At 37.0% G+C, this 23,640-nt stretch overlaps 3 protein-coding genes across 6 annotated transcripts; 2 read left to right on the top strand and 1 right to left on the bottom strand.

The window, feature by feature from the left end:
• The first annotated feature begins 8,196 nt into the window (after nt 1-8,196).
• On the top strand, nt 8,197-10,057 carry LOC111807599 ((R)-mandelonitrile lyase-like). Its single transcript, XM_023693390.1, has 2 exons — nt 8,197-8,387; nt 8,457-10,057. The coding sequence occupies exons 1-2, from the start codon at nt 8,234-8,236 to the stop codon at nt 10,016-10,018; spliced, it is 1,716 nt and encodes a 571-aa protein (XP_023549158.1). The 5' UTR covers nt 8,197-8,233; the 3' UTR covers nt 10,019-10,057.
• Nucleotides 10,058-11,464: 1,407 nt separating this feature from the next.
• Nucleotides 11,465-15,784, top strand: LOC111806488 (RNA-binding protein with multiple splicing 2-like). 4 transcript variants are annotated; one of them, XR_002816817.1, is made up of 10 exons: nt 11,465-11,824; nt 11,991-12,170; nt 12,258-12,333; nt 12,736-12,865; nt 13,001-13,115; nt 13,481-13,572; nt 13,682-13,751; nt 13,872-13,954; nt 14,478-15,373; nt 15,445-15,784. XR_002816817.1 is itself a non-coding variant. In XM_023691828.1 (9 exons), the coding sequence occupies exons 1-9, from the start codon at nt 11,660-11,662 to the stop codon at nt 14,572-14,574; spliced, it is 1,008 nt and encodes a 335-aa protein (XP_023547596.1). In that variant the 5' UTR covers nt 11,465-11,659; the 3' UTR covers nt 14,575-15,784. The 4 variants fall into 4 exon arrangements, 2 of the variants coding, with proteins under 2 accessions (XP_023547596.1, XP_023547595.1); XR_002816816.1 differs by having other exon boundaries at nt 15,436-15,784; XM_023691828.1 differs by having other exon boundaries at nt 14,478-15,784.
• A 151-nt stretch (nt 15,785-15,935) lies between these two features.
• LOC111806487 (exocyst complex component EXO84B-like) lies at nt 15,936-22,680 on the bottom strand. Its single transcript, XM_023691826.1, has 7 exons — nt 22,353-22,680; nt 20,950-21,047; nt 19,538-20,591; nt 18,487-18,999; nt 18,014-18,202; nt 17,133-17,269; nt 15,936-16,413 (listed from the first exon to the last, which is right to left on the bottom strand). The coding sequence occupies exons 1-7, from the start codon at nt 22,494-22,496 to the stop codon at nt 16,251-16,253; spliced, it is 2,298 nt and encodes a 765-aa protein (XP_023547594.1). The 5' UTR covers nt 22,497-22,680; the 3' UTR covers nt 15,936-16,250.
• Nucleotides 22,681-23,640: the final 960 nt, after the last annotated feature.

The following is a 23,640-nucleotide window of genomic DNA, read 5'->3' as shown; positions in this document are numbered from 1 at the left end:
AACCAATCGCAGTATAGCAATCTCAACAATCTAGAATCAAAAAATACATTCAAAAGAATCATGAACACAGGCATAAACGGAAAAGCAGCATTCAATACCGTACCTCATGCGAAACTTGCGACAAAGAGAATCCATGCGCTCTAGAACGGTAGGTTTCCTTCTTCTATCAGCTTTCTCCAAATGGAAAAACGATTCCGATCATCCGATGACTGTGTTGGAATCGGAATCCCGAGTTTGCCACCCGCGTGATCAACAAACCATTCAGGCTCTCCGTTCCATTTCCCGCCATCCTCTTCAACTCCTTGTGGCGCCAGTGGAACCCAAATGAAAAGACCCACTCCTTCCGTTGTCGTACTCAGGGCCCGGGCTTAAGCTGTAACGTTGGGCCCCGGTCCATTTAGACCGTACTTGCCATTTTGATTTTGGTCCCATTACCATTTCTAATAAATTTTTAAATTAAATTTTTTTTTTTAAATTCACGCACATATTATAGTATAATTTTAATTTTTTTTATTAGACTTTTTCTTTATCCATCCATTTAGTTGACATTTTCTTGGTCTAATAAATTTTTAAATTTTAATTTTCTACACAATATTTTTAAATTTAAAAATATATTTAAATTTGTGTATTTAATATATTTTTTTTAAATTCATGGACATAAAATTTTAATTTAAAATTTTTAATAGACTTTTGTTTTATCTATTTAGTTGATTTTTTTTTGGGTTTAATTATCATTTCTAATAAATTTTTACACAATACTCAAATTTAAAAATAATTCAAATTTTTTATACAACAATTTCTTCCCTTATCCAACATTTTTCATTGTTAACTCTATTTAGATTACTCGGGTCACCAGCCAAACATACCTAAAATTTTAGATTGATCCAAAAAAAAGATTTCTCAAACCCAACTCAACTTAACCCGTCAATTCCTCAACTTCCACATTTAGTCCATAACTTAATTTTTTTTAGTCATTCTTGTATTATTTTTACTTAATTATCTAAATATACCGTTGAGAATGAGAAATAGAAGTGGGATCAAAAGTGCGATCTTCATTAATGTTTATACAAGTCACCAACTAATACCTGAAAATAAGAAAAAAAAAATATAAACTAACTAAATCTCGAAAATAAGATAAAATATACTGCTAATCAAATCCTAAGATAAAATATTAATTGTTTACGAATATTTAAGATATATTCTATAACTAATTATTATAATATATTATTTAAATATTATATCTTAATATATAGATTTTAAAAGTTTAAGGACTATCGGACAATAAATCTAAACTTGATGGACGAAAAATAATATTTGAAAAGTTGGAGGATGAAAATGAAAGAATCGTATTATTATTTAAAAACATAAGGCTGTAAGTGAAGTGAGCAACATTATCGGATGGAGATTGAGGCTGTCTGCGGTCTGTGTCGACCAGCTAAGCTCCATTGCCGTTGCACTCCACAAGATAATAGATTCCGATCACCAAATCTCACCATTAACTTTAATTAAACTAATTTTTAACCTAAACAGATGTTAATCACTCCTTAATCTTATGCTTCCTCATATTTCTAACTCAAAAACCACGTGAAAAAGATTGAGTTTTTTGGGTTTCAATGACGTGCTAAGATAACATTGTTTAAACCAATCTCATCCAAAATCCATCCAAATCTTAGATTCTAAATATTTTCTAATGGGAATATTGATCCATCAATGTAGTTGGACTTAACTAAAATTTTAACCAATAATTTAATTCAATAATATATAGTTGTTCGGGATATTTGTCTTGGTAGATAAGTTATGTTCGTGTTAGCAAGATATGAAAAAATCTCGTGACATGTACTTGACAATGCTTATTATTTACGTTGCATTCTCGAGTCTTTATTATTAGGTCGTGTGGTAAATTTTATTCAACGAGGTTGCCTCGATGTTTGTGTCTTGTAATAGCAATTAGATGAATCTGTATGGTGAACAATAACTACTGAATGTAAATTTGAAATGTTTTTATAGTTTCACACTGTCGATCTCATTATGATGTGATGAATCTTCGGTAAGATCGAAGTATGGAAATTCTTTCGTTTGTCAATCTTGTTTGATTCCGTCCCAACAACGAAAATCCTCATATTGTAATGTTTTGCTTACCCTGGTTGGGTTGGGGGAAGTTTTTCGAACGAACTTGAAATTTTTGGTTGGTTGAGTTGGTGATTTGAATAACTCGAATAGAATTCACAAACCGACCTAACCCATATGCTGCATTAATAACTAAAATTTCATACAACTCAAATATAAAACATTCACAAGTCATGATGTTAATATTAGTTACAAACATCAAATATTCGTAATCTTCTTAATAATCTTAAAAGTAAGGTTCTCACTAATGGCTCGGGCCTGGGCCTCCTTCGCCCTCCACTTAAACTGAGCAGGAAAGACCCAAAGTCAANTCTTGGTAGATAAGTTATGTTCGTGTTAGCAAGATATGAAAAAATCTCGTGACATGTACTTGACAATGCTTATTATTTACGTTGCATTCTCGAGTCTTTATTATTAGGTCGTGTGGTAAATTTTATTCAACGAGGTTGCCTCGATGTTTGTGTCTTGTAATAGCAATTAGATGAATCTGTATGGTGAACAATAACTACTGAATGTAAATTTGAAATGTTTTTATAGTTTCACACTGTCGATCTCATTATGATGTGATGAATCTTCGGTAAGATCAAAGTATGGAAATTCCTCGTTCGTCAATCTTGTTTGATCCCGTCCCAACAACGAAAACCCTCGTATTACAATGCTTTGCTTACTTTGGTTGGGTTGGGGAAATTTTTCGAACGAACTTAAAATTTTTGGTTGGTTGGATTGGTGATCCGAGTAACTCGAATAGAATTCTCAAACCAACTCAACCCAAAAATTATACTTACCATATATGTTATGTTAATAACCAAAATTTCATAAAACTCACATATAAAACATTAGTAAGTCTTGATGCTAATATGAGTTACAAACGTCAAATATTGTAATCTTGTTAATAATCTTAAAAGTAAGATTCTCGCTAATGGCTCGGGCCCGGGCCTCCTTCACCCTCCACTTAAGCTGCGCAGGAAAGGCTCAAAGTCAATCTCAGGGAACAGTAAAGCTTCATAGGGTATTTCTGTCTAGGTGCAGGTAGTCTGCATTTTCACAGACATGTCTATTTCATCGAGCCTCTCTCCGAGATAGTGTCTAGATCGTTATGCCTTTCGTGTGGGTCAGAACTTACCCGACAAGGAATTTGGAGTTGGAACCCTATTTTTGGGTTGGTTAGGAAATGTCAATCTACCCAAATTTTCAATTTTTCAAAAATTCAACCCGTCCCAAATTGAGGGAAAAAAAAAACTAACCCAACCCAACCTTTGAGTCTACTGTAATCCACTCTGGGTCAAATCCACCTCCGAGCAATGCTTCTCCAGTCGACTCATAGAAACTCAAACCAATCTATTTCATTCCACTTTAAACCAAAACCAACCCGGTACTACTGCAACAATCACCAACAGCAACAAATGGTGTCATCGTCAACAAAATTCAACCCATCCCAGATTGAAAAAAAAAAAAAAACCCTACTACAGTATAATGAGTTAGGTAAGGTGTCCTAAGTGGTTTGAGTTCTCGGATCATATAAACACCCTACTATAATTCACTGTGGGTCAAATCCACCTCCGAGCAATACTTCTCCTGTCGACTCATAGAAACTCAAACCAATCTATTTCATTCCACTTTAAACCAAGACCGACCGAGTACCACTACAACGATCATCAACAGCAACAAATGGTGTGATCGTCAAATAAAGACTTCCACTCGAGGTGAATCAAATCGGTGTTAGGGCGAGGAGAATATAAAACCCTAAACAAAAATAGGGAATAGCAAAGAGGAAGACAGTTGGCAAAATTAAAAAAAAAAAGAAGAAAGGGGGAAAAATCCAAGGTAGAATCCCAACCAAACCAACGTCCCACCTCAGGATTGAAGCCCCACTTTAGCGGTTCCCTATTTGGGCCATCCCAATAATACCAAATCTACAAATGCTTCGTCCTTATTCAAACACTCTCCCCTTTTCATGCCTTCCCCTGCCCTTAACTTTCCCTCCCCTTCAATCAACCCCCCCTCCCACCCTCCCACCCTCCCACCCTCCCACCCTTTCTTTATTTATACGTACAATACACTCTTTTCAACCCCCCACGTTCATCCCCCTTCCAGCCTCCCAATTCCCAAAGCCACCCCCCTTCACTCCATAAATATGTGCGCGCTTTCAGATTCTAGCTTAACAGCTGCTTAGCCACCACCTGCTTCGGCAGCTTGGAAACTCAAAGCCTTCAAAAAAATGGCGGATTCCGGTAAGGTTTCAAAACGGCGACATGGGTTTTCACGGCGGTGCGCGTCGTTGGTCAAGGAACAGCGCGCGCGGATTTACATTCTGCGCCGTTGCGCCACCATGCTCCTTTGTTGGTACATTCAAGGAGATGATTGATTCATTCATTCACTTTCCTTCCTTCCTTTTGGCTGCTGCCTTTTCTGCTTGGTTCGGTCGGTTCGGTTCGGTTCGGTTCGGTTCGGTTCCCTTTTCTTTTTTTAACCCAATAATTTATTGTTGGGTTTCCTATTTGGGGGACTGAATTCCAAAGCTGTGGTTTGTGTTACCGTTTTCACCGAGCCGGAAGAGGCCAGCTTCGACTCTGCATGACCTGGCCCAACGTTAACTTTTCTTTTTTTTTTTTTTTTNTCTAATCTATAACTGTTTTTTTTGTCTCTCTAACCAGAGAATACTGTTGTGTATTAAACAGCTAGCCACTACTTGTTGTCGTTGTCCCTTTTATTAGAGAAATAATAACTATAATAATTGAATAATAAATCGAGTTTATATATTTATGCCCTTCTCTTTATTTAATCCAATTATTTTGATCATAAGTTATTAATTTTAAAAAATACGATCAAATTAGTACATATATTAAAAAATACGATCATAATAAGAATTTTTATAGTTATTTTTTAAAATGATCTAAGACTAAAAGAGGTATTTTAAAGGTTTGGATTCGAAAATTGAATAAATTTGAATGTTAGAGAGATTAACCTAGACTTTTTCGCTAATTTTGAAATGCAAAAATACAATAATATAAATATTAGAAATCTAATAAAAGAAGTTTTAAAAATTAATAATTTTGACCATCGAAACTCTCATATTAAAAAAAAAATCATTTATAAGTGGAAAACACTCCCAAAAATTATATTTAAAATAGATAAATAAATAATATATATATATATATTATATTATATTATATGATAGAGCAACACGAGGATTTTTAATAAAATTAAAATTTTGGGGTTAAATTTAAAAAAAAAAATTATTTTGACTTTGTTAAAAATTTAAAATAAATTTGAATAAAATATATTATTCTTTTTATTTAAAATAAACCATTATTTATTTGTTTAATTAGGAAAGGAAGCATGTTATCTGCTGAAGTACGAGTAGACAAGAGAATTTGACATTCCATGTAGTTGAGATTATGAAATAATTAATGGTATTTTTTAGGGGTCTAATTGATGACATGTTATAGCATTTACATGTGAGTTGACAGTTGTATGGAAACAAAACGCTGTCGTTTCAGCCCACCAAAATTAGCTTTTAAATTAGTTGTTTAATCCCCAATTAGTCGATGATTAAGACACTCCATTAATTACATGGAAGCTGCTGTTTAGATCTGACAATAACTTAAGAAGTTTCGTTGTGATTAATTTTTAATTACATGCAATCTCATATAAGGGCTTGCTTGGAACATGAGTTCAAAACCTTATAATATATATATATAGATATAGATATATATGTCCTGTTGGATGATGAAAGTTGTCTGTGTGTCTTTGAGGAGGCTTGACTTTTTTTCGAGTTTTGTTCGACATTTGAGGATTTACTAATCTAGTGGCACGACTAAGTTTAGTTCATGACTTTGTTTAAAGTGAACAATATCGTACCATTGTGGAGAGTCGTGTTCATTTAACGTGCCCCTCACAGTGCATGAAGAGTAATTGACGGTTAGAAACTACGAACCTCTATAATAGTATGATATTGTTTACTTTGAGCGTAAAGTCTCATGGTTTTGCTTTTGATTTTTTCAAAAATCTCATACCATTGGAGATAGTGTTCATTTTCTTATAAAATTCGTGGACCAAATTCGTGGAGGATACAATCGTACAGAACAATCATCGTCATCGTCGTGTATTATAAATTGAATCGTATCTTAATAGATTCCAATATGGTAACTTTTTAAAAATGGTCGTAAGAAGGCGTTTCAAAATTAATTAATTTATATTTATTACCGGTGGTTTTTATGTAGAAAAAGACACAACGGAATTGGATTTCCACTGTCTTTTTTGTTGAAATGAAATGGTGTTGAAATTCCCGAAATGCAGTCTAGACAACAGGCCGTTCCCTTTTTGATTGGGCTGACTCTCGGGTCAATCTCCTTCGGAGCATGCTGCAGAGCCACTCATTCGTCTGGATCAAATAGTTGAATCTATCTCGCACGGTTGAATTTATTATTATTTAAAGTAATTAGTATTAATTGTATGTTTATGATTAAAATACAAGGCACAGACATTTGAGAAGCAAAAGATAAGTGTAGAATAACATATAAAATAGGAGATGGTGTAGTGAGAAAGAAAGGAAAGCTGGTTAGGTTTGTACGGAGGAAGCTACGGCAAGGTTAGACGCATTTGGGGTTTTGTCTTCTACTTTACTTCTATGTTCTTCAACCCTTTCCCCTCTCCCTCCGCCGTCTCTCCGCCGTCTCTCCGCCGCAAACCTCTTACGTCCCCATCCAGTTCATACTCCTCGATTTCGACAAACAACACGTCCGCCTCCTTCCTCTTGTAATAATCCTCCTTCCTAATGTAAAGCAAAATTAAATTTTTTATTTTTTATTTTTTATTTTTTAAATATCTTTACTTATTTTGTTTAAAAAAATAAAAGTTCTTTAATATATGAAAGGGACGAAAATTGTCTATTATTTTTCGAACTTTTTTATTTTTTATTTGTTATATTACTTTCAAATATTTTCAAAACTAATAAAACTTTTAAAAATTAAAAGAGTATTATTTGTTTAAAAAATTGAAAAATATATTTTAAAGTTATATTTTAATAAGAAAGTATTTTCAAAATATTTTTTAAATTTTAATTATTATTGAAAAATTTAAAAGTTTTGAAAGTATTTTTTTAAAAAAACTAAATGTGAAGTTTAAAAATATTTTTATTAATTTAACCTAAATTTAAAATAAGTTATTTAAGTTTAAAAATTAAAATTTAGGGATTGGAGATATTGTTTGCACTATCAATATCAATATGCCATAAGTACACAAAAACTCATTTTCCTCTCTACGCGGGTCGAACCAAGCTCAAACTTACCATAAAAACATAAAGGAATATTCTAAGATCGACATGTTTCAGAGCTATCAAAGATGAATTACAAATAGTTGTAATAAATTTTTGCATGATAATTTTTTGTCAGAGTATATATTTTCTCTGATTTTAAAGTTTTTTTACTTAAATTATTGTATACGTTTTTTTTTTGTTGATTTTTATATTCGTGCTTTCTTCCGAACATCAAATTGTTAAAAAAAAAATATATCGGTTCATTTGAGGTAGTAGCTACAATGGGAGATTCAGAATTCAAGGAGATTGTTTATCTAGTTCAAACTCTTCGTCCCGAGGACCATCTTCAATGGATTACATGTCAGCAACAATAACATACGAATCATGAAGGCTAACTTCAATAGTAGGTGCTTGGTAGCATTGGTTTTTGAAACATAGGACATTCTCGGTGACAGGTTGACACAAGGTTCCTTATTATAAAAAGGATATTATAAGATTCAGCCAAATTAAAAGGAATAAAATGAAAAACTTTTAAAATTAAACGGTTCATCGTTCAATTTCTCGACTACTCAATAAATTTGACTAGTACATAAGCCGAGTTCCCTCCATTATGTCGTGCTATCACAATGTAACGTGCTCGACAATGTCGACTCGATCATTGTTTCGATACGTGGAAGTTATCACTAGTTTCCCCTAGTAAATAAATACCAAATAGCATATTAGGGGATGGTTATTAAATCAAAAGCCGGTTCTAAGTTGATATATCGAAAACAAGGTCATAAAATCTGTTGACAATATGAAACTATTTTCATTTGAATCTTCAACCAACAACCTTACTTGATTCAAGAAATGCCTCTCTTCCCTTCCAAGAAACTCACACAGACCTTCGTCTTCTCCACAATGCCGCCTCGCATTTTCTCCTACTCTCAGATCCTCGCCTTCTTGCTCCTCTTTTACGCCTCACCGGCCTCCATCTCCGCCGATCTAAGCTCGTCTCAGCGAGGTAATTATGATTAAATCGATTTCTTGAATCTAATTAATCTCAGAATTATAATGATCTTAATAACTACAGAGCCTAGTTACCTGAAGTTCGTGTCAGACGCGGCGGATTTTCCGAAGGAAGATTACTACGATTACATAATCGTAGGCGGCGGAACAGCCGGTTGCCCGCTGGCTGCGACCTTATCGAGCAAATTCCGAGTTCTTGTCCTGGAGCGCGGCGGCGTCCCTCACGGAAACTCGAATTTGATGTCACAGGAAGGATTCTTGACGACTCTAATGGACGACGTCCATTCACGTGACTCCCCCGTGCAAGCCTTCACCTCAGAAGAAGGCATTCCTAATGCCCGAGGGCGGATCCTCGGCGGAAGCAGCGCCATCAACGCCGGCTTCTACAGCAGAGCGGATCCAGCGTTTTTCCAAAACTCGCACCTCCATTGGGACCTAGCCATGGTCAACCAGTCCTACGAGTGGGTAGAGAAAGAGATCGTGTTCAGACCTAATCTCAAGAATTGGCAATCGGCAGTTCGAGACGGAATGGTTGAAGCCGGAATCAAACCTTACCACGGCTTCAGTTTCGACCATTTGATTGGGACCAAAATCGGAGGCTCCACGTTCGACGAATTAGGCCGCCGCCATAGCGCGGCGGATCTTCTTGCTTATGCGAAGCCGTGTAATATCAAAGTCGCAGTGCACGCGACGGTGGAGAGAATTCTCGTGGCGTCCAAAGCAACGGCAACAGGGGTTCTTTATCATGACCAACGAGGCGCGTATCACCACGCGCTGCTACGCGCGCGTGGCGAGGTTCTAGTAGCTGCAGGCGCTATAGGAAGTCCGCATTTACTGTTACTGAGTGGAATTGGTTCGCGTCCGTATCTGTCGTCGTGGGGGATTCCTGTGACTCATCATTTACCCTACGTAGGGCACTACCTCTACGACAATCCCCGTAATGGAATTTCCATTTTATCGCCGATGCCGTTGGAGCAATCTTTGATTCAGGTAGCCGGAATAACGGAATCCGGCGCGTATTTGGAAGCGACATCCAACGTGATTCCGTTTACTTCTCCCCCGAAGTCATTTTTCATAAGAGCTCAATCGGCGCCGGTTTATCTGACGGTGGCGACATTGATGGAGAAGATAATTGGACCGGTATCGTTCGGTTCGATGCGGCTGGCTTCAACCGACGTGAGAGTGAACCCGGTGGTTTGGTTCAACTACTTCGGCAACGCGGTGGATCTAGAGCGGTGCGTGAACGGGACGAGGAAGATAGGGGAGGTTTTGAGGAGCCGGTCGATGGAGGGGTTTAAGTTCAGCGGGTGGTTATGGAAGAGGGAGTTCCGGTTCGTTGGGCCGGTTTATCCGGAGAAAGAGGAGAAGGATGATGGGTTTTTGAGGGAGTTTTGTAAGAGGACGGTGAGCACGATATGGCACTACCATGGTGGGTGCGTCGCGGGGAAAGTGGTGGACCGGAACCATCGGGTCATCGGAATGGAGGCGTTGAGAGTGGTGGATGGCTCCACTTTTGGGGTGTCGCCTGGTACTAACCCTCAGGCCACGCTCATGATGCTTGGACGACATGTCGGCCTCCAAATTATCAAGGAACGCTCCTCTACTACGACACATCGCGTACAGTAGTACTCGTTTTCTTCCTTGTATTCCAAATATATTTTCGTACATTTCTTTTATACATAATTCTCTTTTTCTTTCTCTGCTTCTATTTCTTCCTTTTTTGCATGCATGCTTTTTATAGAATAAATTTTCTTTCTAGTCCCTTATTTTTTAAATCTTGTTTTTATATAGCCCTTAAGTTTTAAAATATTACCTTTTTATCTACTCGAAGTCTAATTTTAATATGGTTTGTCGGTAAATTTTAAAATATTATATTTTTTAAATTTTGAATTTTGTTTTTAAGAGTTTCAAAAATTACGCTTTTAAACGGAAAATTTGAGTGATGGTGAAAATTGGGAGGTAAAATTATAAATATTAAAACATAAATAATTAGATAAAAAAATGTAACATTTTAGGTACGAAATAAGAATTAAACTCAATATTTAGAAATAAAAAATAAAAAATTTAATGTTTGTAATATAGGAATTAAATGACTAGGCCAAAAGCTTAGTGATTAAAAGAGTATTTTTCACATAATTTTTAATAATATGTATTTAAAACCGACCAAATATTAAAAACAAATATTATAATTAAATGGATAACAGCTCTATATTATTTTAAGACAGTGTAAATTTTTTAAAAATAGTTAATATTTCAAAAAGTCAACCACTGTTTTCTAGAATTCAATTTTATAATATATTTTTTAATATTCAACAAAAAGTAAAATATATATATATATATATATATATATATATATATATATATATATAACAAAAAGTAAAAATAAAAAATTTAAATTTAAATTTAAACTCTAAACCCTAAATTACCGATGAGGTTCTTGGATCTTCTTTTCAGGCTTCCTCTAGCTTTCCCTTTCCAACTTCCCCTCAAAACTTTATAAATTGTGTTTTGTTCTCCTCCCGAACTAATGTAGGACATCACAATCCACCTTTCTTCAGAGCCCAGCGTCCTTACTGGTACACCGCCTCGTGTCTACTCCCTTTAGGGAACAGCGAGAAAGCTAGCACATCGTCCGGTGTCTGACTCTAATACCATTTGTAACGACCCAGATCCACCGCCAGCGGATATTGTTTTCTCTGAGCTTTCTTTTTCGAGCTTCCCTTCAAGACTTTAAAACGCATCTACTAGAGGAATGGGAATGTTTCTACACCCTTATAAATTGTGGTTTATTCTCCTCCCAACTAAGGTGGGACATCACATTTTAACGGATCTCAAATTTTATTTTTGATATATATTTAGATTTTTTTATATATATATATATATATTTGTTTATGAATGCAATAAATAGTTTAGGATTTATTTGGAAAAAAAATTTGAATTTGAAAGATTTAAAATGAAACTTTTAAAAATAATGAGGTATAATTATTTAATATAAAAAGGGGAAGATTGGAAAATTGGCTGTGGGCCGGCAGTTGGCCCAATGGCGAAGGACATATCATCACGCTTGGCGCGCAGATCGTGGACAAGCCACCTTTTTCTTTACATCTTCTTAGGTTTTCCCCGGAAACTTCCAAATCCGTATCGGAGCAGAGCACAGAGGGCCAACAAATTCACGAAATTTGTTAATACGAAGAAGTTGAACGGAGAAATTTGGTTGCCTCCGTACTCCATAGTTGCTTCCTGCTGTTTCGTTCCACTTGTTTACGCATGGCCGGCACTGGAATCCACCCGTATCACCAGCAATGGCCTGCGGCGGCCGCTGCTCCTCCTCTTCCTCCACCACAAGCTGCCACCGCCGCTCCCCCTCCTATTCCTCACCCTCATCCTCCTCAGATCCTCGTCGACAACCCCAGTCGTCATGCCTCCGATGAGGTACTGTCCCTCTTTTACCTAGTTGGAGATTAATTTGTTTTGTTTCGTGTTTTGTGGTGAGTTTGGGTGATTATTCTGCTCAATCAGTCGTCTTGTGGAATTATTTGATGGTTTCTGCTATTTCGATTCTCTCTGTGAGGCAGTTTTTGATGTTGTGTGGCGTTAGGTTCGAACTATATTTATAACAGGTCTTCCTGAAGATGTAAAAGAGAGAGAGCTACAGAATCTTCTCAGATGGTTACCTGGTTACGAGGCCTCGCAAGTAAATTTTAAAGGCGAAAAGCCTATGGGTTTTGCTCTATTCTCCAATGGCCAGCTTGCTATTGCCGCTAAAGATGCCCTTCAGGTTCATGTCTTTACCTCACTGCTTTACTTATTGAGCTTTTGAATTCTCAATCTTCTAGTGTCGGTTGCTTTGTTCTTTGTGGTTTAGGATATGGTTTTTGATGCGGAGTCTAAGTCAGTGTTGCACACGGAGATGGCCAAGAAAAATCTCTTTGTTAAACGAGGTGATTTAGTAACTTTATGATTCTTGTTGGGTCTCGTTAGTTTTATTTTGAGCTCTGATTGGAGGGTCATAACGCATGACGTCTGTTTTAGAATTTGGTTTATCACATTTACTTTCCTTTTGATCTTGACTTGTAATGCTACATGCTTCTGCCATAAGTTGCCTTAGGCACTGTATATAGCTATGCAATAGTTTCGTCTCCTTTTCTATCAACAGTGGGAGATCAATAAACATTCTCCCAGCATAATCTTCTGCTTATTATCTAAGGCTTAGGCTACCTTCCGCTTGTTCTTTTGTCGTGTAATGATTTCACGGTTTAAACGCTCTTTGTTACTCATTTTTCTTTTCAAAAAAGAAAGAAGCAAAGGATTGCTCAATTTGCTAATCTTTGTACTACTTGTAGGCATTGTTGCTGATGCAAATGCTTATGACCAAAGTAAACGTTTGAGAACTGGTGGTGACTATGCCCACACCAGATATTCAAGCCCGTCGCCTTTTCATGCACCTCCACCCCCTATTTGGGGGCCTCATGGGTGAGTCTTCTCTTTATGGAAACTTGAAGGTGCTTTCGCTTTAAAGTCAGTTATATGTCTAATCACCTGGAGATGTTTTATGAAATGGCATTGAGTTGTGTTGTTCAAGTTCCTTATGGTTCTGTGATGATCTAGGTATATGGCTCCACCTCCTCCTCCATATGATCCGTATGGAGGTTACCCGGTTCCTCCTGTACCTATACCTGCTCCTGCACCTGTACCAGCACCTAGCAGCTATGTGCCTGTTCAGGTAATCCGTTTACAGTCTCTATGGAAAATAACTATAATTCTTGTTGGAGTTTCACCTTGTCAGTGGTGTCCTTTTACCATGCTTTTTTATTTTTTCATTAGCATTTGACTGGTCCACAATGTTAGTTTAGCATGTCCATGCTCTGTTTCGGTTCGACTTTGAACTTTGCATCGCCCTCTCGCAATTACTACCCCTGAACTTCGAACTTTATTTACAACTAACTATTAAAGTTATCACGAGATGAAGGCATCATGAAGTGTGTTGTCTTATTGTTTCCGCTGGGAAAATCAAAAGCTTACATTTCATGGGTTTTTGTGCAAGTATTGAAAGATTTCTGTATCTCATTTTTCTCATGTTTCATACAGAACACTAAAGATAATCCTCCTTGCAATACCCTGTTTATTGGTAATCTGGGGGAAAATGTAAATGAAGAGGAACTCAGAGGTCTTTTAAGCGTGTATGCAAGTCTCATCTTTGCACAATTTTTTAAATCATTTTATCATGTCTATAAATAACCTTAAACCAACTGAATCTTTTGGATCACTGGTTCATGACATTTAATGCAGACAATCTGGATTTAAGCAAATGAAGATTCTGAGGCAGGAAAGGCACACGGTCTGCTTCATTGAGTTTGAAGTAAGTAGGTTATAGTGAACTGTTGATCCTTTAATCTTCACAAGTCATGTTCAGGTTAAGGATTATCAAACTACGTTTCCTTTCATGTCTACTAATTTGGTTATCACTTCACCTATTTAGGACGTGAACACTGCCACCAATGTGCATCATAATTTGCAGGGTGCTGTTATTCCTAGTTCTGGCTCTGTGGGCATGAGAATACAATATCCTTTTCTTCATCAAAATTTTCTATTCGATGCTAGTTATAGAACGATCTTACCTATCCTATTGGTACTTGTAAATTGGAAGTTGTCTTTGCCTGGAAATGCAAGTGTCAAGAGTGAGCGATTTATCAAATTTAATGGTTGACTTATCTTACTCATAGGTGATACCTTGAACAAAATGGGTGCTTATCATGGATAGTGGATAGGCTTGTTTTACGTTTGATCTCTGTTTTATTTTCTAACAGCACAGTGGAAATGATAATGCTAGTGGAGCCTAGTACACGAGCCAGGTGATGTTAAGGAATATTGTTTATATTTTCTTGAGTTTGGATACATGTATTGTTTGCTGAATGTGCTGCTGTGCATCATTACCAATCAACCATTCATATTAGCTATTAGTTTTTACTTCAGACATTGAAATGCATTATGTGATTTCTTCAACTGGATTAATTGCATAGCAATTTGAACTAGATGTTTGTTTCATGATTGAGGATAGACGTTTCTTCTCTTGACTCATGAATACATTTTCTAAGAACCCATTTGGGAAACGGAAGGATGCTACCTACCCTGTTTCTGCTGCTGGCGCCAACGGAACTCCACAAGCTATGGCATACCAATAGCGTGAAGGGGATGTACTCTGTTCTTTTTGCTCCGACAAATACAAGCACTAGATGATAGGATGCATCTTGCAGCAGTTGCATGCATCCATGATCCATTTCATATCAAGTCATCAGCATTTTGAATGCTCATATTGGTGTCACAAACATTCCATTTGGAAGCATGCTACTGTAGCCCTTATTTGTGACATGCATTTATTTACCAGTAACTGAGAAGATTTCATGGCTGGATACTTAATAGGGGCTCAGATATTATTATCATTTGTAGGATGTGTGCTGTGCATTAGTCCTATCTTTATTGTTTGTACATGATGATTATGTAGCGATTTCTCTAAATGGATTGCCTGGTTTATTGAGAGCATCCACATGTAAGGTTCAGTCACTTCCTTCATCTCACCTCCCCATTTCAAGTCAGTAGGAGTTCCATATCATGGTGCAGCTCTAGTAGGAATGTATTCATCTCAGTAGAAGTTCCAAATTACTCAACATCACGCCATTATTTCCTTGATTTTGCCATTAACATTCCCATAATCATCTCATGACCACATCATACTTACTTGGTCAAGCCATTAATTCATAGTGAAGTATTCACAGCATTCAAGCTACTGCTAAAACCTTCGTTTGTTAAGCATAAAAAAATATACAGTGTCATTTACATACAGGATTCAAGCATGAATTGACCGGGCTGCTATCCATTTGAGGTTCAGTTTCAGGTGCTATCTAAAGTTTCTTTTCCCAGCAAGGCTTCAATTGTGCATGACCCCACATGGAGGTGAAGTTATCATCAAATTATGGGTGAAGGGTATATATTTATTTCTTCCTATAATTTCTTGAATAGAAAGCAAAGATAACACAGATTTATAGAGGCGACAGGATGAACCAGTTCGATCCATCTTCTCTTCATCGTCGAGTTTGCTGGATGTACCTGGCTTGACTACAAAGCTGGAGGAAATTGATGCCACTGCTCTCTTTGCTGACTTGCTATGCTTGGTATGGGTGGGATGTGAAGAAAGGAATAGTTTAATCAAGATCTAGGTTAACTTATGCTTGTTTAGGATCACCATTCTAGTGCTTTCATGGAGTTGTTTTTCAAACTTCTATCTTGTTGAGTGTCCTAAAACTGTTTAGTCGTTACAATCTCCTAGCATATTGCTCTCTGATATGAGAGCATAGAGCCGTAGAGGGAAATAAATGCAAAGTTACCTGACTGACCTATGGAAGGAGAACATAAAAATAAATGCAATTCATTCAATGGCAATAGATCGCTAAAAAGGAAATAAATAACGCAAGGTTAAGTCAATTTTCAAATGATAGTTCCATTCCATGAGGATTTGGGAACAGAAATTGCAATGTTTGGACACAAATGAACCAAATCACAGGCAAGAATCCTGCTTCTGTTAAAGAATGGAAAAATGTGGGAATCATAATAGTTCGTTCGATCATCATTTACAAACTACATGCTTATCATAAACTTTACCAACATATCTAATACAAATGTAGGGAAGCCTCTAAAACTTAAACATGAAAGAGAGCAAAATTCAAAGAATATGGATGTAATTGACAGATCTAGAGGGTGGTGGAACTGGAAGCTCAAGTACCAACCAGGAATGCAACGCCCACAAATCCAAATCCACGCAACGAACTTGGATGTGTCTAATTTACAAGGAAGAAATTGTGACTCAAGAACTCCCATGAGATCTAACAGAAGATATCGACTGGGCTGAAACTGAGGCTGTTGGGCTATTAGGATCCCTGTCCCCATTTATGGCCTTTGGCCTCCCACTTAATCTTTCCATTGCATCTTGACAAACATCATTGAACCATTCATCTTCCGGTAGTACACTGACAGGAAATACAGATTGAATCTCATAAAAACTAAACAAAGTCTACAAAATTGTAAATACATCACGGAACAAGCAAAGTTCATTACAATCTAAGAGAATCGAAGGAGCCATACGTGTCTCACACATGCCAAAAATCATAAGAGACGCTCTCAACATGAAAAAGTGATATGAAAATAATAGGAAGCATCGACTTAATTCACAAAAACAAATAAAAAGATTGAAGGAAAATGGTCCCAAACCAAAAACCAATTTCATACTGCATGGTTCTAGTTTCTCTCAGAGGGCTTTCTTTTGTTATACGTGAAACGGCAGTAATATTCAAAATATAAACTGACCAAAACAAAATTCAAATTTTCAGGTGTTACAAACACACATACACTTCAAAATATACATGTAATGTGAGGTGGGAACGACGTAATGTTATGTCTTTTATCTTCCTGGTTCATCAACTTAATAGATTTTGTGTAGCTAGTTTCATGCTCAGTCATAATTTTCTATCCAGCAGACGGCCCTAGTCTTAAGCATTTAAAATCAAGCATCATATGATATTACTATATATTACTATACATAACCATGCTAGTATCTGTGTTCAACAAACTTAAAGTTAACAATGAGAAAGATAACCATACAAACAAAAATTATGCTAGTAATTCAAACTTTAGCATGCAAGAAAAAGTTATAAAAGCATTAGAATTCAGCATAATGGGTACGGCGTACCTATCTGGATCCATTCCTGTTGCAGCAAACGCAGCCATTGCTTTTGAAATGATCTCATTGACAACTCTGTGTAGATTCCGAGATAAGTATCGACCTTGGGAAGCAAAACACATGACGAACTTCATATCCAAGTACAACTGCACAAATTAGAAACAATTGATTGCAGTTATTTACATGGAAACAGGTGCCTATTAGTGATTGATGAGATTTTCAATCACATTCTCAGTAGTAGTTAGCTTACCAAGCCCAGAGACTTCATTTACACAATAATATTATTTATTTATATTTTAATTAAAAGAACCAAACAATCATTTATAAGCATATATAATTGGTCAACATCTTCTCAGTAGTTTCTTTTTTTGAAATTCTTGATATGAAGCCCAACCTACAATACTTTACAAGGAGACGTTTTGTAACCCAACTTGCACTAGTTCCAAGAAAATAAGAATCCTCACTTATTAAGCATTACACCCAGATGGTTTAACCTAAGGCTGAACTCCCACCCCAAAAGCCCATACTATGTCTGATAACAACTGGGACCTTTTTTCTCGAAGGAAGTCGCAGTACGGTGAAGCAGAAGTACAATGGAGACATTGTGCTCTGTGTTAAGGTGTAAATATATAGCTCAAGAGAAAACAATATCCTATTTGCTCCTATTTTTCAAAACATAACAACAGCATATTTAGAAAGAACAAAAATGGTTTAGCGTAAGCTCCCCATATTCCACTCTTTTCTTGATATGAACACAAAAATGGCATTCTAGATTACAAATTAAAGACTGATGCTGTCAGCTGCAGGCGATGAAGTTTCATCAAATCCTTATATAATGTGATTGCCGAACGTAAAGAGTTATCAGGAGTAAGCAGAACCATAATGCTCACCTGTTGAAGACCCAGAGGTCCTAGAGGCCTTGGGCCTTCCTCAATATCATCCCAAAAACTTTGGTCCCCCGAAAGCCACAAGATGACAGTTTCTGTGAGCCTCATCAATAGTAATGTAGCAAATCTTTCCCTGCCAACAAACATATCTGCTGCCATACTAGCCATTCTGCTCAGTTTTACAAACAGTTCCTGAATTGTGATAATAAAAAATAAAAGAAAAATACAAGGTTAGACTTCCAATGGAAAAATCAAGTAATGGTTGCAGAGTACTAAGTGTTTCAGTATTAATTTGGTAGGAGAAACAAATTTCTTTTTCATAGACAAAGGTTAGTCTAACTTTCTCATGCACATATAAGCATAAGTGTCACAACACGACCAGATATAATGATACATAGTATGCAAGTAAAATTGAACTAAATTAACCAACATAGTATACTAGAATCTGATCACAAAATAAGGATCACATGAAGTACCTGGAATATAAGAGATGGGAACCATTCAACTTCATCCATATTTCCACCCATGTTCAGGTACATCTCAGCAGTGAGATGGCTGTCTCCATCCTCTGTAAAAATCAGATCAAGGGCATGCTGTCGACAAAAAGTATCTTTCAATCTATCCACAGAGCCAACTAGCCGCCTTTTCCACTCCCTTTGTTCTGGATGACGGTTTTGCTTGTCTGAAAGTCTCTGGCGAGGATCGTCCTTATAAGCAGTCTGAGTTGGCAGGGACAGTTTCATGGCAGCACGAGGCAATAGTTCATATGCTAACAATGATGCATTTGCCAAGAGAGCAACTTGCTGAACTTCCGTTTCAGCTAAGCGCACTATCTTACTTCCCGCACCATCAAAATTTGCTTCTTCTTCCATACCAGGCAATGCTTTGATTAACATATTGATATAAGAGTCAAAAACTTGGAATAAACCCTCCAGAGTTTGATTGCCTAGTTGCATACTAAGTAAAGGTCCCACGTCCTCAAAAAAATCCTGCAAGGGGAACATTTGAACACCCAGAAAAGAAAAAAAAAGAGGAATATCGTACCAGTAAGATAAATGAAATAATGAAAGAATATATGCCATCCCAAAGTGCAACATCAAACACATATAATCCAACTTCCTTCAACAACCCCCTCCCCCCACCCCCCCAAAGAAAAACGCACGCGCACACATAAAACATATTGACAAAAACCACTTAGTTCAATTTTGAAAAGAGTATGGACCTAAAGGAAAAGGAAAATCACAGGGTTCCTTATTTCTCCCTACCTCAGACTAGCCACATAAAATACATACACCTCTCATACATTCTCTAGACTCGCCCACTTCCCATCCACTTAGTTACAAAGGGTCCTCCACTCCACTATCATCACATCTCCCCTGTCAAGTATATATTACTTTCCAAAAAGAACAATGAATCAATAATAAATAATGTCAGAACAATCGCCAGAAAAGAATATAAACACAAATACCCCACGCATCAGCACACCACATTAATATCATTAAAGAATGATTAGGTGGGAATGTTTACCTGGACCATAAAATTGAAGCGGTGAGCACTACTAGTCAATTTATGTTGGAATGCAGTATTACTAAGAGCAGTGCTAGAAGTTCGGCCAGATTGGGATGTTGTTGTCGGAGCATATCTTAGTACCCAATCATCAGCAGCAGCCAAGGCAGCTGTGCTTTCTTCAATTCTTTTTAAATTGGCTTCAAGTGCTTGTTCAACACTAGGCCTGAAAAGTTTTACAAGCACAGGACAGAGTGCCAAACCACGACCTTCCAATAATGAACAATGACCTAAAGCAATTTGAACACACTCTGCAGCAGCTCTGAGACCTCCAGCAGCTGCAGATGAAGCTAAAGCATGTCTTTTTACAAGAAGTGCAAAAGCCTCCGTCTGTTTTGTAGCCCACACCACTAGCTCAGAAGAATAAGCAAGTTCTTTACCAAAAATAGACAAGGAATCACTAGAAGCTTGAGCAATGGCTGAGAAAACCAACTGGGAGAGGGCAGCAGTATAGGCTCCTCCATATGAAGTGCTGGATGGCCGAAGGCTTTGCATATTGTACTGATATCTTTGGAGATGTGCTTTTAGTAACAAAGTGTGAGCACGCTGTCCATCTCCTAATTTCTTGAGTGCTGATACGGCTGCACGGAGTTCGACACCACGAGTAGAAGGCTGACAAGCAGCCTCAGCAAGCTGATCTGCTAACCTTTGCCTCCTCTCAGCAATTGATGATTGAAGAGACATAATTGCCGCTGGGCTCAAGGTTTTCTTTTCTTTTGCCTCAGAAACTATCCTCTCTCCCTCATCAAGAGCTTCCAAAGCTTCATCAACTCTTCGTTCAGCTAAGAGAACATCCAAAGTATCAGGGTACTCCACTAACCACTTCTCAGTATCTGAAGGATTGTCATCCCCTGAACCTAGAAAGCCATTTGGAGTTGTGCTTTCAGAAGCAGAGGAGGACACAGAATCAATGTGAACCCCTTCAGCTAAACCATGAATTAAAGCAGCCTGAGTAGACAGAAGGTTTCTGATGGACGAGAGCTCCACCTCTAAATCTGATATCTCCTTTGATGTGCTGTCAGAAAATAGCACGACATCAATATAAATTATTACTACGCTGAATAAAATTAACAGTGAAGAAAAACATTAAAGTGCGCTCTGCAACTTTTTGTGGGTTTATCTCAGTTTATTCATCAACAAAATATATTGTTCAATGTTCACTGTATCTATATATTTTGCAACTCGTCGGTTTTGCAACACTTCAGTGCACCACATTTCTTCAAATTAACTAGCAAACTAATTAATTACTTCATATCTTAAATTTATCCCTCGTAATAATAAAAGATAAAATCTTCCTTCACATGGATCGGCTGGTTCCATCCTTCAAACAACTCTACATTTATATAATATATTGAATGCCAGTTACAACTTACCGTATAAAGGCAGCATAATTTGCATAGACACTTTTACGCATCTCCTCAGCAGAAGCTTTCTTCAAATCCCAAAGATAAGTGCATAATTGCTTAATTTCCTACAAAACAGTATATACTTGACATCAGAGATTCGTCAAACAAATAAAGGTCTATTTGGCATGATATAAGACAATAAATAAAAAACATGAAGTAATGAAGTGGATGTGCGGTAGGGGAAATAACAAGCTCATTAATCACACGAACTGACCAAAGGGCATATGATCAAGGTTGTCAAATCATGAACTGAAATGTGTCGATGATTTTGAAAATAATGTATTACTTACTGCAAGTTATATTTTTTAAAAGGACCAGAAAGAAAAACAGTCTTTCATCTCCTGCCAGTAAATAGAATTAACTTCCATTCTCAAAGGCTATAAAATTTTCAAAGTTCCCAACAAAGCTCTTTCAAATGTTCCAAAATTTCTCAAGTCTAAACATAGTTTCCTCCAACGATCTACAACCTTCTTCCTTTTGGTTCGGTTACAAATTCTACTCTTATTCTGTAGTCTCATTTCCTCAATAATCAGAAATGTTTTGTAAGCTAGATTTCTAGTGTCTAGAATATGAGTTTTTCTTTCTGCAACAACTGTAAACTTCATAAATGAAATAGCCACAAGGGAAATGAAGAATACTTCTACGTTCTACCGAATGATGGTTGTTAATCAAGCGTCTTTAAAGCAAGACCACAAGAGCTTTGATTAACGTATATTATTTCATCTCCTTTCTAATTAATTTGTGTGGTTTTGCTTCAGAACATATTATTCCGTTTGACAATATCATTTGATTCAAAGCATATGATATGAATCAAGTATGAACTCCTTCAACAATCCCTTATAAATATAAGGTTGACAGTATGGCTTGACATTTTATGTAAATATGTGACCGCTGTCAGGACGATGCATAAGATGGACAAAAACAATAGAAGATCGTACTAAAACAAGATGGGTGTGATAGCGCAAAGGAAAATACACCGTGAAATTTCACTTTCATGCATGATGAATCTATTTATAGTTAGAAGCTCTCTAAATCTTTCACAGCAGTAACACTTGCCAAAAAAAGTCTTACGAAAATGAGAAAAAAAAAACTAAAGTTTCAGGATTTCACATATTTCAATCTGAAATACTTGATGGGAACAATTAACTCTATTAAATTTAGTAAGAAATCCCCGATGAGTGACAACAAATCACAACCAATTGAATCAGGAAAGGAAAGCTAAATTTAGCCGATATCCACAAAATGCTTAAGAAAAAACAAGTAAGCATCGCGATGACATGCAATCCCCACCTAACCGAGAAAGGATAAACACAAAACACTTGAAACGAAAGAAAAAAATTGGTAAAATGAGATGGATAGATGAAACGAACCTTCTCGTTAAGAGAGCATCTAGTTTGAACATAGGAATCGGCATCAAATTTATCGGACCTGAAGAAACTGATGCCCTCCTCAAACTTGGCGCCAGTCTCCTTGACAGGCGTGCCTCTGGACCGAGCGGTCTTGGCGGCGGCCATGGAAACCTGATGGCTCAATTGAAGCCGAACAACAAAATCAGATCAAGAGAAGGAGGAAGAGGGAGATCGAAGGACGCCGTGGAGGAGAAATGGGAGAGAAATTGGAAGAGAGGAAGAGGGGAAAGGGGGAAAACGAAAGTTCAGAGAGAAGATGATTGAAGAAGAACGAGAAGGGGGCAGCCAGAGCAGAAGAGAATAAACAGCACGACTCTTCTCTTTGTTACTCATCGGGTTTGTTCGTCCGGTTTTTATAATGAACCGAAAATCGAGCCGAACCAATATGGCAATGTGCGTGCTTTGGCACAATTAGTTGAGATAACCGGTCGGTTTGAACCGGACAGGTTCGGGTTTTGGTTCATCGGTTTTAATTGCCCCTACTAAATTCTACATTATTTTTGTGTGTCTGAGTCAGGTGGGGACGGTCAGCTGGATGTTGTGGGATACGGTCAGGGCTGTATCGTTAAGCTGTCACATAAAAAGTAAATTTTGTGGGAGTTACAATTTGTGACTTTTGTGACTTTTATAAGAAATGTATATTTTAGGCATTTTTATAAAACTTAATAATTTAATACTGTGTTTAATACAAATATTTGTTCTTTAAAAAAAATCTACCATTTTTTTTTTTTTTTTTTTTTTANAGAGAGATGACTTTGATGACCTTGATGAATACAAGAGGAGTGCCCACCCTTTCTTTCAGGTAGGCCACTTTTCTCCGAAATGTAGTTTCTCGCTCGTTACTCATAGAGCGGCATACCAGGAAAAAAGAAGAAGCTGCTTTCAAAGTCTTGTTGCTCTATTGAATCACTTGAATCTTGATACTTTTCGGCACTATAGAGCTAGATGAGTGTCTCGTTGCTCCGTTGAATCACTTGAATCTTGATACTTTTCGGCACCATGGAACTAGATGAGTGTCTTGTTGCTCCATTGAATCACTTGAATCTTGATACTGTTCGGCACCATAGAGCTAGATGAGTGTCTCGTTGCTCCGTTGAATCACTTGAATCTTGATACTTTTCGGCACCATGGAACTAGATGAGTGTCTTGTTGCTCCATTGAATCACTTGAATCTTGATACTGTTCGGCACCATAGAGCTAGATGAGTGTCTCGTTGCTCCGTTGAATCACTTGAATCTTGATACTTTTC

The sequence above is a fragment of the Cucurbita pepo genome, chromosome LG12 (assembly GCF_002806865.2).
Source record: "Cucurbita pepo subsp. pepo cultivar mu-cu-16 chromosome LG12, ASM280686v2, whole genome shotgun sequence".
In the NCBI taxonomy this organism is placed as follows: Eukaryota; Viridiplantae; Streptophyta; class Magnoliopsida; order Cucurbitales; family Cucurbitaceae; genus Cucurbita; species Cucurbita pepo.
This window is presented reverse-complemented; position numbering and strand designations above follow the sequence as displayed.